This window comes from Piliocolobus tephrosceles, chromosome 6, assembly GCF_002776525.5.
Source record: "Piliocolobus tephrosceles isolate RC106 chromosome 6, ASM277652v3, whole genome shotgun sequence".
NCBI classification, from domain to species: domain Eukaryota; kingdom Metazoa; phylum Chordata; class Mammalia; order Primates; family Cercopithecidae; genus Piliocolobus; species Piliocolobus tephrosceles.
The window spans coordinates 102916128-102931976 of record NC_045439.1 but is presented as its reverse complement, the minus strand read 5'-3'; the positions used below and the strand labels follow the sequence as shown (position 1 = coordinate 102931976).

At 44.9% G+C, this 15849-nt stretch overlaps 1 protein-coding gene across 1 annotated transcript in view; it reads left to right on the top strand.

Annotated features, from left to right (window-relative positions):
* Window positions 1–10338: 10338 nt before the first annotated feature.
* Window positions 10339–15849, top strand: part of APH1B (aph-1 homolog B, gamma-secretase subunit) — a 30571-nt gene continuing 25060 nt past the window's right edge. Inside the window, exons 1-2 of the mRNA XM_023185288.2 lie at window positions 10339–10556; window positions 11982–12152. Of these exons, the coding sequence (XP_023041056.1) occupies window positions 10444–10556; window positions 11982–12152 (284 nt within the window). The 5' untranslated portion in view covers window positions 10339–10443. The remainder of the gene's footprint in view (window positions 10557–11981; window positions 12153–15849) is intronic.

The following is a 15849-nucleotide window of genomic DNA, read 5'->3' as shown; positions in this document are numbered from 1 at the left end:
TGCTAATGGCTCTCTGAAATGGACTGCACATTTTAAAAATGTTTCTGTAAATTTGGACCAGACGCAATGGCTCACGCCTGTGGTCCCAGCACTTTGGGAGGCTGGGGTGGGTGGATCACTTGAGGTCGGGAATTCAAAACTAACCTGGCCAGCATGGTGAGACACCGATCTCTACTACAAAATTACAAAATACAAAAATTAGCCGGGCATGGCAGGGCACGCCTGTGGTCCCGGCTGCTCAGGAGGCTGAGGTGGAAGAATTGCTTGGACTTGGGAGGTGGAGGTTGCCATGAGCTGGGATCGGGCCATTGCACTCCAGCCTGCACAGTGGAGTGAGACCTGTTTCACAAAAATAAATACATAAATAAATAAAATTTAAAATGTTTCTGCAAATTTGATAGGTATATGACTCAAACCATGGCAGACTTAAGATATTTTAGCAAACTTTATATCTGACCCAGAATTGTTTAAAGATCTAGAAGAATAGCCAGCTCCCCTGTTCCTGTGCATCATACTTAGCTCAGCATACACTGAGGTTATTCTATTGTAGAACCTGTAGCTTTAAATTGATCACCCTTCCTTTCTTAGACCTTGCAAATTTAGTTTCTGTTGTTGTGTTTTCACTTGAAAATAATTTCTTTTGTGGTGTTTTTTTTTTTTTTTTTTTTAAATTAGATGGAGCCCCACTCTGTTGCCTAGGCTGGAGTGTAGTGGCACAATCCTGATTCACTGCAACCTCTGCCTCCCAGGTTCAAGCAATTCTCTTGCCTCAGCCTTCCAAGTAGCTGGGATTACAGGCACACACCACTATGCCCGGCTAATATTGTATCTTTAGTAGAGATGGGGTTTTGCCATGTTGGCTAGGCTGGTCTTGAACTCCTGACCTCAGGTGATCGGCCCGCCTTGGTCTCCCAAAGTGCTGGGATTATAGGCGTGAGCCACCATGCCTGGCCTTGTGGTGTTTTTGAGACAAGGTCTACTCTGTTACCCAGGCTGGAGTGCAGTGGTGTGATCATGGCTCACTGTGGCCTCTACTTCCTGGGTTCAAGCGATCCTCCCACCTCAGCCTCCGGAGTAGCTGGGACTACAGGCACTACCTAACCCAGCTAATTTTTTTTTTTTTGGTAGAGACAGGGTTTCACTATGTTGCCCAGCCTCATCTCCAACTCCTGGGCTCAAGTGATGCTCTCACCTCGGCCTCCCAAAGTACTGGGATTACAGGCATGAGCCACCGCGCCCAGACGGAAAGAACCAATTTGATGACACTAGCATTGTCGATACTCTCCTACTTTGTTTGCACATGTTCCCAGTCTCAGCCTTTCCCATTCATCCCACAGCCATTTCAGACCTTCACTATTCTTCTCAAGCTTCCTACCTCTTCCCTGTCCTTCTTCATGGACTGATCTTTCACCTCCCTCCTTCCAGAGGAAAGCATCAGTCATGAAACACGTTAGCCTCCTCTCCCTCCCTAACCTACAGGCCACCTTCATCCTCACCTCCTTCCTCTTGGTCTCAGAGGCATTCTTACCCCAGGCTCTTCTCTCTGCCCCTTCTCTGAATTCATCCTCCCACTACTATCCTGCTTTTAGGGAACTCACAGCTCTTTCTCTTGTACCTTCAAACCTTTATCCTTTCTTAGCCCTTTCCTTCAGCCTCTGAGCATCCTCAACCCTCCTACCCTGTGGCTTGTGGCCCTTTCTCACCTACTGTTCTTTTTCCTCCTTTCTGTTATGCTTAAAGGCATCAGTTTTCAAAGAGGTGCCTATAGTTACTATCCTCACTTTTTCTTTTTCCATTTATTCCTTAACTTACTCCGGTTTGTCTTCTACCCCCCACCACTTTGCTGACATTGTGCTTACGACAGCCTAGCTGCTAAAGTAGTAGACGGTTTTCAGTTCTGTTCCTAGCTAACTTCTTGGCAGCATTTCACCGTATATTTCTCCCCCACCCAAGAAATGTTCTTTCCTTGGCTTCTCTGACAGTATTCCCATGATTCCCACTTGTGCACAATAATTTCACCCTTTTTCGTGGCTCTTTAAATGCTCATAACTTCTGTGGTAAGGCTGAATAATGCCCCTACCCCCCTTCCCCTACCCCCTCAAGGATGGTCACGTCTTAATCCCTGGAACCTCTGAATGTTACTTTGTATGGCTAAAAGGAGTTTGCAGAGGGGATCGAGTTAAGGATCATGAAATGGGAGACTATCTTGATCCAAGTGGACCCAATGTAATCCTAGGGGTCCTTCTCATGAGAGGACAGGAAGAGTCAAAATTAGAAGAAAGCCACGTGATGATGGATGCAGAGGGAGAAAAGGTGCTGCGATGCTGTGCAGAGTCATGAGCCAAGGAATGTGAGCAGCCTCCAGGATCTGGAAAAGAATTCTCCCCTACAGCCTCCAGAAGGAGCCAGCCTGCTCTGACACCTTGATTTTAGCCCAGGTCAGACCCATTTTGTACTTACGACCTCCAGAACTGTAAGTCTAAATCTGTGCTGCTTTATGTCACTGAGTTTGTGGTAATTTAGCACAGCAGCAATAGAAAGCTAAAACAGTTTTCAAACGTGTATCTCTAGCCCCAGCCACTTTCCAGAGGGCCAGACCTCAAAGTTACCTGCCTACCGGACATCCCCCCTTGGATCTACTACAGGTACATCACACACAACATGTCTAAAACTCAGACTCAACTCTGTCTTTTCCCCCTCCCCAAGCAAACCCCACTTCTGGGGGCGGGGGCAGCCTATCCTTTTTCCATCATAATACGTAGCACCATCATCTGTGTAGATCTTTAGTCAACCTCCAGATTTTATGGGTCCTACCCCTATCTACTTGTCCATTATTACTTCCACTGTCTTTGTTGAGGCCCCCTTAGCTTCTGCCTAGATCACTGTAGTCTCTCCAAATCAGTCTCCCCACCTCTAATTTTATCTTCCTCCAATCCAGTTTTCACAGTGCTGAGTTTTACAGGTGGCATCTTATCCTGTCCCTGCCACATATAATGCTTTAGTGGTACTGCCTAACCTTGGGAATAAAAACTCCTTTGCATGGCAAACAAGGTCTTTTGCCATCCCCACATCTTTCTCCCCGAGCCTTAAATCTCGTCACGCCTTAACTCATACTCTTCCTTTGAACCTCATGAGTAATTGCAGTTCCCCCACACATCATATCATTTTATGCCTTTGCTTACACACTGCTCCTTCTGCCGACTTCTTCCTTCTTTACCTGGTTGGCCTCCACTTACTTTCAAGACTCACTGAGGGGCCGGGCGCAGTGGCTCACATCTGTAATCCCAGCACTTTGGGAGGCCGAGGCAGGCAGATCACTTGAGGTCAGGAGTTCAAGACCAGCCTGGCCAACATGGTGAAACCCCATCTCTACTAAAAATACAAAAATAGCCGGGCGTGGTGGTGGGCACCTGCAATCCTAGTTACTGGGGAGGCTGAGGCAGGAGAATCACTTAAACTCAGGAGGTGGAGTTTCCAGTGAGCCAAGATCATGCCACTGCACTCCAGCCTGGGCAACAGAGCGACACTCTTGTCTCGGTGGGGGGGGAAAAAAGACTCACTGACGGTTTCTCTGGCAAGATTTTAGCTACAATCCACCCCTGCTTAGAAGCCTCCTGTGTATGCCCAAAGTGTCACTCACCACATGGATTTGAGTTGTCTATTTACATTCCTTCTCTACTAGATAGACTCTAAGCTCCTGAAGGGTGGGAGTTGTGTCTTTAGTTTTTGTATCCACCATACCCAGTAAGGGGTCTCGCACATGGTAGGTGTTTAATAAATGAAAGAATTGCCTGGCACAGTGGCTCACGCCTGTAATCTCAACACTCTGGGAGGCTGAGGCAGGTGGATCACTTGAGCTCAGGAGTTGGAGACCAGCCTAGGCAATGTGGGGAAACCCTGTCTCTACAAAAAAAAATACAAAAATTATCCGGGCGTGGTGGCACGCACCTGTAGTCCCAGCTACTCTGGAGGCTGAAGTGGGAGGATCGCTTGTGCCCAGGAGGTTAGGCTGCAATGAGCTGTGATAGTGCCACTGCACTCCAGCCTGGGCGACAGAAGCGAGATCCTGTGTCAAAATAATCACACATAAATGAAATAATCAGTACTTCAGTCATCATCAAAATTAACATGCCCATGAAGTAAGTGAAGTGTAATTTGGGAGCCAAGTGTAATTTAGAAGTTTTGTTCTCCATTTACTTTTCTTTGAGACAGTTTCACTGTCATCCAGGCTGAAGTGCAGTGGTGCAATCTTAACTCACTGCAGCCTCGACCTCCTGGGCTCAAGCAATCCTCCCACGGCAACATCCTGAGCATTTGGGACTATAGGCATGGACCATCATGCCTGGCTTTTTTTTTTTTTTTTTTTTTTGAGACAGAGTTTTGCTCTGTCGTCCAGGCTGGAGTGCAGTGGCGCGATCTCGGCTCACTGCAACCTCCGCCTCCCAGGTTCAAGGGATTCTCCTGCCTCAGCCTCTTGAGTAGCTGGGATTACAAGCATGCGCCACCATGCCCGGCTAATTTTTTGTTTCTTTGTTTTGCTTTTTGATTTTGTTTTTGAGACAGAGTCTCACTCTGTTGCTTAGGCTGGAGTGCAGTGGCATGATCTTGGCTCACTCCCGGGTTCAAGCGATTCTCCTCCTCAGCCTCCCCAGTAGCTGGGACTACAGGCGCCTTCCACCATGCCCAGCTAATTTTTTTATTTTAGTAGAGACGTGGTTTCACCATGTTATGCAGGCTGGTTGCGAACTCCTGAGCTCAGGCAGTCCGCTCACCTCAGCTTTCCCAAGTGCTGGGATTACAGGTGTGAACCACTGTGTCCAGTCAATTTTTGTATTTTTAGTAGAGATGCATTTTCCCCATGTTGGCCAGGCTGGTCTCAAACTCCTGACCTCAGGTGATCTGTCCGCCTTGGCCTCCCAAAGTGCTGGGATTACAGGTGTGAGTCACTGCGCCCAGCCTAATTTTTGTATTTTTTTTGTAGAAACGGGGTTTCACCATGTTGCCTAGGCTTGTCTTAAAGTCCTGGGCTCAAGCAATCCTCCCACCTTGGCCTTATATGATCTTTATTCTGGTTCTTATCTTTTAATCTTTGTTAAATACCTTACAGGGGTCCCCAATTCTGGGAACATGGATAGGTACTGGCCTGTGGCTTGTTAGGAACTGGGCCACACAGCAGGAGGTAAGTGGCAGGCCAATGAGCATTACTGCCCGAACTCTGCCTCCTGCCACATCAACGGCAGCATTAGATTCTCATAGGAGTGTGAACCCTGTGGTGAACTGTGCATGTGAGGGAGCTAGGTTTTGTGCTCCTTATGAGAATCTAATGCCTGATGATCTGAGGTGGAAGAGTTTCATCCTGAAACCATCCCCCTCACCCCAACCCACAGTCCACAGAAAAACTGTCTTCCAGGAAGCTAGTTCCTGATACCAAAAAGGTTGGGGACCACTGCCTTATACTATCTTAATCTGTGTTAAATATCTTACACTCTATTAATCTTTATTTGCTTTTAAAGATGGATTTGCTTTTAAAGAGATCACCCAGAATGTTGTTTAGGTATTGAGTAAACCCTCTCTCCCACTTCATGATTCCAACCCTCAAGATTGGTGTTCCAATATTAGTTCCAGGGATATATGAGAATGCACTATAGAAAATAAAACAAATAATAAATTAAAATAAATAAATATACATTTGCCTAAGGCAAAAGTAGTTAGGTGATGAAAGAAAAATGGAAATTGCTGTGGTTAAGAATAGCGACTGCTGGCCGGGCACGGTGGCTCACGCCTGTCATCCCAGCACTTTGGGAGGCTGAGGCGGGCAGATGACGAGGTCAAGAGATCGAGACCATCCTAGCCAACATGGTGAAACCCTGTCTCTACTAAAAATACAAAAATTAGCCGGGAGTGGTGGCGTGGGCCTGTAGTCCCAGCTATTCGGGAAGCTGAGGCAGAATTACTGGAACCCAGGAGGCAGAGGTTGCGGTGAGCCGAGATCGTACCACTGCACTCCAGCCTGGTGACAGAGCAAGACTCCATTTCAAAAAAAAAAAAAGCAACGGCTAAATACATGAAATGAGTTTTTGTTCCTTATGAGTAAATATTGCAATGAAATTTTAGGGAAATATTTCATATAGGTAGTCACATTAGTCAATAAATTATCAAAAGTGTGTCAGACTTCAGTTGAGGCAGCTGTATCTAGCAAAAAGAGGCCTGAACTAGAAATCAAGACTTCCAGGTTCCAAGCGGGTTCTGCTGCTCATTAATGGATCATTTTCTAGGCTTGTTGTATCCTCTGTTTGCTTTTTTAAAAAAAATTTATTGGATAATCTTTATGTCCTTTCCCAGCTCTAAAATTATAAGAAACACTGGTAACTTCTCTAATACAGATCATGTGATACTCTACCATTATTGCAATTTTCTCTCTGATATCTCAAGGAAGGTATTTAGTTTTATGGTTTATAAATTTGGAATATAAATTAAATATAATATAAATTAAATCAACTTGGCATTATAAACATGGATACTTAGTATAAACTAGGTAGTAATTCTTTATCTGATTTCTTATGAACAATATTTGCCCTCCTTGTTTTTGTTTCTTAAGGTTTCTTCCTCTTGCATTGCCTTTATTTATTTATTTACTTATTTACTTTTGAGTTGGAGTCTCACTCTGTCACCCAGGCTGGAATGCAGTGGCATGATCTCCGCTCACTGCAACTTCTGCCTCCCGGGTTCAAGCAATTCTCGTGCCTCAGCCTCCTGAGTAGCTGGGACTACAGGTGTGTGCCACCACGCCCAGTTAATTTTTGTATTTTTAGTAGAGATGGGGTTTCACCATATTGGCTAGACTGGTCTCAAACTCCTGACCTCAAGTGATCCACCCACCTCAGCCTCCCAAAGTACTAGGATTACAAGTGTGAGCCACTGTGCCCAGCCACTTCCTTTTGCATTGCCTTAAAAAAAAATTTACTTACGAATATTGTTTGCAAGCTGAAGTTGAAAAAAACTCTAAGAGAATGTAGTTAAGACTCTCATCCTGTACCATCAACAAAACCAGTGCTGCATAAAATCTGGGTCCTAGGGTTGACTCCTATAGGGCCGGTAACTTCATTCTGACCTTCAGGATCACAGCAGGATCAAAATTGCATCACTTGTTACCAAGGAAACTGGGTGAAGTGCTCTGAAGATCCCTCCATTTCCTGTCTTCAGCTGGTGTCCTGTCTCCTCTCTTCCAAAGCTAAATTTCTCCATTTTCTCCTCTTTCCTTTTTTTCTTACCACAGATTCATGTAAGAATATTTTACAGACTGCCTTTTATCCCTATGTCTGGGAGGGTCACTGATGACCTCTTTATGGCTAAATCGAGTGGACATAATTCACTGGTAGCTTGGATTTTTTTGTTTGTTTGTTTTGAGACAGAGAAGTCTCACTCTGTGGCCCAGGCTGGAGTGCAGTGGCGCAATCTTGGCTCACTGCAACTTCTGCCTCCCAGGTTCAAGTGATTCTTCTGTCTCAGCCTCCTGAGTAGCTGGGATTACAGGTGCCTGCTACCACACCCGGCTAATTTTTGTATTTTTAGTAGAGACAGGGTTTCACCATGTTGGCCAGGCTGATCTCAAACTCCTGACCTCAAGTGATCCACCTGCCTCGGCCTCCCGAAGTGCTGGGATTACATGCATGAGCCACTGTGCCTGGCCCCCTGATTAACCTCTCGACTGCCCTTCTTTCTGAAATGTTTTACCCTTGGCTTACACAGCACCATATTCCCCCAGTTTTCTTGTTACCCTCTTGGCCACTCCTTTTCAGTTTCTTATGAAGCTCCTCTTCTCTTCATACCTTTAATGTTGTTGATGTTCTGGCATAGGCTTTGTTCCGGCTTTACTAGCTATCTAGATGATTCTATGTACTCTCACGGCTTCAGGTATTTTGGTCTCAGCTCTGATGTTCAGTCCCTTTCTCTTCTGATTCCGTATATGTAGTTGCCTACTGAACACCTCCATTTGGAGTGCTACAAGTATCTCAATCTTTTTTTTTTTTTTTTGAGACAGAGTCTCGCTCTGTCACCCAGGCTACTAGAGTGCTGTGGCCGGATCTCAGCTCACTGCAAGCTCTGCCTCCCGGGTTCACGCCATTCTCCTGCCTCAGCCTCCCGGTAGCTGGGACTACAGGCGCTGCCACCTGGCCCGGCTAGTTTTTTTGTAGTTTTTAGTAGAGACGGGGTTTCACCGTGTTAGCCAGGATGGTCTCGATCTCCTGACCTCGTGATCCGCCCATCTCGGCCTCCCAAAGTGCTGGGATTACAGGCTTGAGCCACCGCGCCCGGCCTAAGTATCTCAATCTTAAAGCATTCCAAAATGAAGGCCGGGCACGATGGCTTACGCCTGTAATCCCAGCACTTTGGGAGGCTGAGGTGGGCAGATCACTTGAGGTCAGGAGTTCAAGACTGGCCTGGCCAACATTGTGAAATCCTGTCTCTACTAAAATATAAAAATAACCCAGGCATGGTGGCATGTGCCTATAGTCCCAGCTACTCAGGAGGCTGAGGCAGGAGAACTGCTTGAACCTGGGGGGGGCCGAGGTTGCAGTGAGCTGAGATCATGCCACTGCACTCTAGCTTGGGCAACGACAACAGAGTTAGACTCCGTCTCCAAAACAACAACAAAATAACAAAATGGTACCCATTATCATGTCTACTTTGCCATATTCTCTCCTCCTCCTATCTCCACAGCATCCACTTAAGCCCGAAATCTCTAGAAGCCCTCATCCTTGACTCTTCCCCCATCTCTCTCTGTGTAGCTCATTAGTCACTAAATTCTGTTTTTACAATTCCTAAACTTCTATTAAATTTGTCTGCTTCCCTCCAGAGTCCTGCTAATTCCCTGATTCAGGCCATTACCATTTCATGCCTGCGTTATGCTGAGGACCTCCAGTCTGGAATCTCATTTTCCATATCTTTACAAAGCAGATCTATCACTCTGAACTGTTGCCTCAACCTGAGTTTTGATAGGTGTGCTGGGATCCGACCATTCAAAATACAGTCACTGGAATCTGAAGAAATATTCTGTGGGAGTGAATGGAAATATATATGACTTTTAAACGGGCAAAAGTAATGTTTTTCTGTAAGAATTAAATACCTGCAGTTGTATTATTTGAAGGTTCATTTTGAGAGGTGAGCTGCAAAACACCTGTCAGGTCCCAGCATCTGTCTACCGGTGTTTTTTAAAATGTGGATTGCCAAAATCGTTATTCATGATGGGCATTATGTAGGAGTGGTTAACACTTACATAGCACTTACCTGTGTCAGGCACATTGATCAAAATCACCAATGAAGCATTATTCTTATTCAACATAAAGAAAAATCTAACTTGGATGTGAATGATCAGAGAACTTACGTTTTAATTTTTAAACCTTCCAGAAATTAATACAGGTGTTTATAACTTCCACTTTTTAAATTATTTCACTTACTGAACAGGTATCAGGGAACTTCCAGGTGCTGAGGAAGCAACAAAGAGCAAAGCAAACTCCCTGTCCCCCAGGAGTTCGCATTTTAACGGGGAAGAAAAATAAGCAAGTAAATGAACGACTGTGAGAAGACGGAGCTGGGAGATGTTACTTGTAGGGTGGTCACAGAATGCCTGCAAAAACAACTTTTTTGAAGATTTGAGAAAAAAATAAAAACCATTTGGCCAAAACAGCCCTGAAAAGGGCAGCTTCCTCCACCACTCTTTCATCATTTTACCATCTGTGGATTATCGCTGTGGTCACTGCCATCCCAGCCTAGGTTTTATACAGGATGGAGTACGAAGTTCCCGCAACTATCCAAATGTGCTAAACAAACAAACAAACACTATTTAAAAAGGAATCCTGCTTGTGCCTGCGCTACGTTTATCTTTAGTCTCTTTAGGTGACTTGGAATCTCTGCCTGTTCTCGGTGCATGCGGCTCCAAGGTGGGCTGGGGAGCTCCCCTTCTCTTAGCCACCTCGCGGCCGGCACTGGAACCCGATCGGGGTGCATCTGTGGGGGTGCGGCGATGGCTCGGGCCCTAACGCCGCCGAGGACGCCCGCTTCGGCAGCAGGAGCTGCGACGTGCCCTGGCGCTACTGAACACCCGGTAGGACGGAGGCCCCAACGGTGGAGTCCGCACTCACCGCCTTGAGCCCGCCCCTGCGCCCGGCACCCTCAGCCCACACCCCGCCCGGTCCCCACGGCCCTAGCGTTTAACCCCACGCCCCGCCTCGCCCCGCGACCCACGTGCTCCGCCCCCGCCCCCACGTGCCCCGCCCCCGAGCCCCGCTCAGCCCCGCCCCCGTCCCCTGTCCGCCCCCGAACCCCGCCCCGCCCCCCGCGTCCGGCTCAGGCCCCCACCCCGAGCCCCACCCACCGAACCCCGCCCGCGCCGGGAGCATCTCGCGTACGCAGCGGGCCCCCGGCTAGGTTTCCGCGGTGGCCATGACGGCGGCCGTGTTCTTCGGCTGCGCCTTCATTGCCTTCGGGCCTGCGCTCGCCCTCTATGTCTTCACCATCGCCACCGAGCCATTGCGTATCATCTTCCTCATCGCCGGGTGAGGCGGTCGCGTCGGGAAACCCGGACGCCGGGGCTCCCCTCCCCCGCCGGGGTTACCCGCGACCCTCGGCGCCCCCACCGCGCGGCTCGACCTTGTTGCGTTTCGGACGGGAGGAGGGTTGAGAGGGGAAGAGCGGAGATCCCGCTCCCCAAAGGCGCCTCGCCCTCTCAGGAAGAAGCGCACTCTGGGGGTCAGGGCCTTTTGCCTGGGGCCCATGGCTAGGGTTTAGTGATCCGTGAAGCCACTAAAGTTTTATAAAAAAATTATGGATAAGTTCATATATGCATCGTCACCATCCTTCATTTTCTGGAGAGGGAGTCCCTAATTTCCCTCAGATTCTCAAAGGCATCTGTAGTCCCCAAAGGGTTAAGAACCATTGGCGTCTAGGATAGTAGTGCACGACCTCTGCCAATTAGGATCACCTGTGGCCAGGCGCTTTAAAACATGCCGATGCCCACCCCCACCCCGATCCGCTGAATCAGAATGTCTAGGGGATGGGATTCGGGCTTCAGAAATTTTTTTTTTTTTAAGCTCCTTTTGAATGGTTCCATTGTGCAGCCGAAGGGTGGAAACCTGTAAAAACACCGAAGCACCTGACTGTACATTTCCTTGTGGGAGCTTGATAAATACCGGACTGTGGTGTCCCATCCCAGTCATCACCTGGCTCTTACTTGCACATACCACATCCCCCTCCCCTGATGAGTCTCTCTTGGCACCAGACTAGGCCAGTGATTCCCAGTTTTCTGCGTTTCTTCACCTCCCACAAATGTATTGAAAGTGCTTCGTTGCATGTCATTTTAAAAACAATAGAGATTTGGGGAAAGGTCTGTAAAGGTTGCTATAATCGTTAGAATCCCCAGGGGTGCTGTAAGACCTAGAGGGCTTGGGTACTGATCCAGACCAGAACACAGGTTTTCAAGTTGAATTTTATACCAATCACTTTAATAGAGATGTAGATATTTTTCTGGAAAAGATACTCATCTTTGCAGATGTCTGACCAGTAAATCCATAGTTTCTTGTAAGTTTTTAGAATATGAAAATTGCAGTAATCAGTTGTATATTTTCTTGTTTTGGCTCTTCAATGGGCAGAGCGTTGATTAGAAAGAGTAACAAATAACCAAGTTTCTAACTAGACAGCCCTTGGCAGATAGAGTCTGCAAATGTACTTGCAAATAGCAGGGTCACTGAAAAAAGAGTAATTGTTGGGAAACCTCAACATTCCTCTTGGACATGTCTGTCTCACCAAGGAAAATGCACCGTTAAGAACAACTGATCAGAGCATCACTTTATGAGGACTTTTTTTTTCCTTATTAAAACGTCAAGAAATCTCTTCCTTCTCAAGCATTTTTTTTTTTCCTGCTTTTAAACATTATTAATCCTGTACTGATGTTCACGTGTAACTTTTTTTCCCCTATTTTTCAGAGCTTTCTTCTGGTTGGTGTCGCTACTGATTTCGTCCCTTGTTTGGTTCATGGCAAGAGTCATTACTGACAACAAAGATGGACCCACACAGAAATATCTGCTCATCTTTGGAGCGTTTGTCTCTGTCTATATCCAAGAACTGTTCCGATTTGCATATTATAGACTCTTAAAGTAAGTTAAGTACCTGCGTTACCTTTTTTTTCCCTAGATTTTAGTTATGATTTGGTCGTTTGAAACATAAATATAAGTATTGTATTTGTGCACTCCTGCATAGCACTAAGCCAAGAGATTGGTACATTTCCAGCCTGAAAATATTGAGTGTTCTTTTATCTTGTGGAAATTTCTTCTTTCCTTCCTTTCTTCCTCTATTCAAAAAAATATTCCTTGAGAATCAATCCCAGACACTATCCTAGGTACTGGGGATACATCAGTGATTAAAAGACAGGGTCTCTGACTTCATGGAGCTTATATTATAGTAGGAGGAGACAGACAATAAATGAATGAACAAGAAATACACCATTATGGTAGATAAGTGTCATGGAGACAAGCTAGGGAAGCATTAAAACAACTACATAAATCATTCCAGTTTAGACTGTATATATTCTATGTTTTCCTCTTTGCCACCACCTAAGATAATTCTTTTTTTTTTTTTTCCCCCCGAGATGGAGTTTTCACTCCTGTTGCCAAGGCTAGAGTGCAATGGCGCAATCTCGGCTCACGGCAACCTCCACCTCCCGAGTTCAAGGGATTCCCCTGCCTCAGCCTCCCGAGTAGCTGGAGTTACAGGCGTGTGCCATCACGCCCTGCTAATTTTTATAATTTTAGTAGAGACAGGGTTTCACCATGTTGGCCAGGCTGGTTTTTAACTCCTGACCTCAAGTGATCTGCCCACCTTGGCCTCCCAAAGTGTTAGGATTACAGGTATGAGCCACCACGCCCGGCCAAGATAAATAATTCTTCTGGAGACCATGCCTTCCATTATTTTGACTGTAGTAGGGGAAAACGGGAGTTCATTTTGTGATATTTCCGGTAGTTTTAAATCTATAATAGAAAATTACATTTAAAAAAAAGCCTTGAGTTCCCTTGTTGGGCCAGAAAGTAGGTCTTCCCCAGGGCTCATGAGGACCTCACGTGAAACTGCTGGTTTGAAACACAACTGGAACTTGGAACCATATTTCCTTTCAGGCAGTCATGAGATTGGCTTTGATTATATAGTAAGACTTAGTAGAGTGATAAATGTGCTGTCTTTTCTCATTTCTACAAATGAAGTAATTCAGGCTGTCCATGAATTTCATGGATATAACCAAGAGGAACCTCAACAACAACTCTTTTCACAGGCTTCTGATAACTTGTTCTTGCCAATATGCTAGGTTTTCTGTATTTGTTACTCTTTGCTTTTAATACCAGATACTGAATTCCCTTTTCATAATGAAGGAATTTAAATTAGAAATTGAAAGCCAGGAAGCCATTGCTTAGAAGCAAAAATCATAGAAAAGTTTCAAAAATGAAATTCCCATTAGTACCTGGAAATATTACACGGGAGCAAATAAATATCAAAGGTAACATTGAAATTTCCATGTAATACAACATCCCTAACAGATGGACATCTAACTGTGTTTGAATGTTTCTGGTATGTGGCAGTTACTGCCATTCTACGATTTTAAGCTTAACTGTAGAATATTAATAAGGTAATCAAATCTACTTCCGCTGGGCTTGGTGGCTCATGCCTGTAACCCTAACACTTTGGGAAGGCAAGGTGGGCCGATCGCTTGAGCTGAGGATTTCGAGACTAGCCTGGGCAACATGGCAAAACCCTGTGTGTACAACAAATACAAAAATTAACTGGGCATAGTGGTCCCAGCTCCTTGGGAGGTTGAGGTGGGAGGATCACTTGAACCCAGGAGGCGGAGGTTGCAGTGAGCTGTGATTGCACCACTGTGCTCCAGCCTGGGCGACAGAGCCTGTCTAAAAAACAAACAAACAAACAAGCAAAAACAAAAACTCCCCTCTTCTGACCTCTGCCCTACTGGAGTACCAGGTAAACGAAGTCTCTGCTGCATGGTTATCATTATCTCCTTTTCAAGGTTGAACAGTCCTCATTTCTTCCCCTGGACCTCAGCAGGCATGGTTGTGGCTTCCAAACCTTTCCAAAAGAAAGGCTGTTTGTTCTTTTGGATCAGTGGACATGACACTTTTTGTCAGCGCCTGGTTTTTGCCTGTGCTCAGGACCCAGCATGGTGTTCTGCAATGCGGTCTGAGTAGTGCCCCTGACTGGGCGCTGCACTCTTCACAGCTCAGCCTTACATTGCACGGGGTTTTCCTGTCAGTGACATCACTGGCTCATACGCATTTTCATACCATGGGTCTAATTTTGAAAAAAAACCAGAAACAAACAAAAAAAACCCTTAATTTCTAATACAGAATTAAAGTTTAGCACTTGTATGTTCTAAAACCTGAATTACCAGAGTGACAACATGAGTATGGGCTGTTCGTCGCTCCCTTGCATCTTCATGGTTTCCACCTGAAATGGCAACATTTTCCTGGCACTAGCTTAGCGCGCCAAAGGACTGTAGCTGAACATAGATCCACATTTTTTGTTCCCTCTGTTTTTATAATTTTAATTTTTAAAAGTTTCTTTTCACAGTGAGGAGCAAGGGTCCACTTTTTAACGAGGGCAGGAAAGGAGTAGGGCCACATGAGGAAGAAATTACAGCTGTCAGTCCGTAGGCTCGAATGCCAGGAAGTTCAGAGAAGCCCCTTTAGCCTCCTAGGGAAACCATGTTTGCTTTTCTGAAAGGACCTTTGGAAATTTGCAAATGGTAGGACAGACTTGTACTAACAGGTACGTTTGTTTGCATTTGCAAAATGCATCTTTTACAAGCCTTTGGAATATTCAAATTTCCCAGCAAATTTGAGAAATGTAGGATGTTACGTAGTTGTATTAAAACAATTTAAGAATTATTATGATGCTTTATTTATGACTGACATTTATATGGATACATTTACATTGCTCTCTTAGGCTATATTACATTCAAATATAGGGACTTTGGTTTAATCAATACTTTATCTCCACTGCCAAAGTAGTTCTTGAACTTTTGAATTTAAAGTGCTACCTCAGACTTTTGCTATCAGAATTTGGTGCCAAGATTAAAATGCAGAGAGTTTATACCAGTTTTTAGAAATATATGGAATTGGATCAAAATATTCATTGCAATCTAATAATAATTTTATTTCATGAGTTAGGCCTTAGTCACTTAATCTTACTAATCTTATTCTTACATGAATGAATAGTAACTTTCAGCCTGGCAAAGCCTTGCATAATGAGAAATTGGCATGTGTGGCAGCCCTTTCTACAGTAATTTTTTTTTTTAAATACAAGTTATGTTGCTTAAAACATAATCATATTTTGCCAAAAACATACAGTTTAGGCAACTCGATGTTGCTTGAAGCTCCTGTATGTTGTCTAAAACAGACATGAGGATTTTTTCTGTTTGGATGGAAACTTTTGTAATTTAATTCAATTTTGTCTTAAAATGTTGATACCATAAATATTTTGTAATTTTAGAAAATCTTCCATGTATAGAAAAAACATTAGGATAACCATTGCTACAACTTTTAAGCAGCATGTCTATTTTTAAAAATTCCAAAAATGGCGTATTTAACTTGTATTCATACTCCTTTCTTTCTCTCATACGCACATTCAAAAAAGGATAGAACAGATAAGAAAGATGGTATGATTTAGCAATAGTTTTTCAAAGTTTATATTTTTGAAATTTGAATTGTTTCTTTTTTGTTCGTAGGAACACAATAATAAATGCAAACAAAGAATTTTCCACTTCAGTAAAATGGAAGTGAACCCAGAAACTGA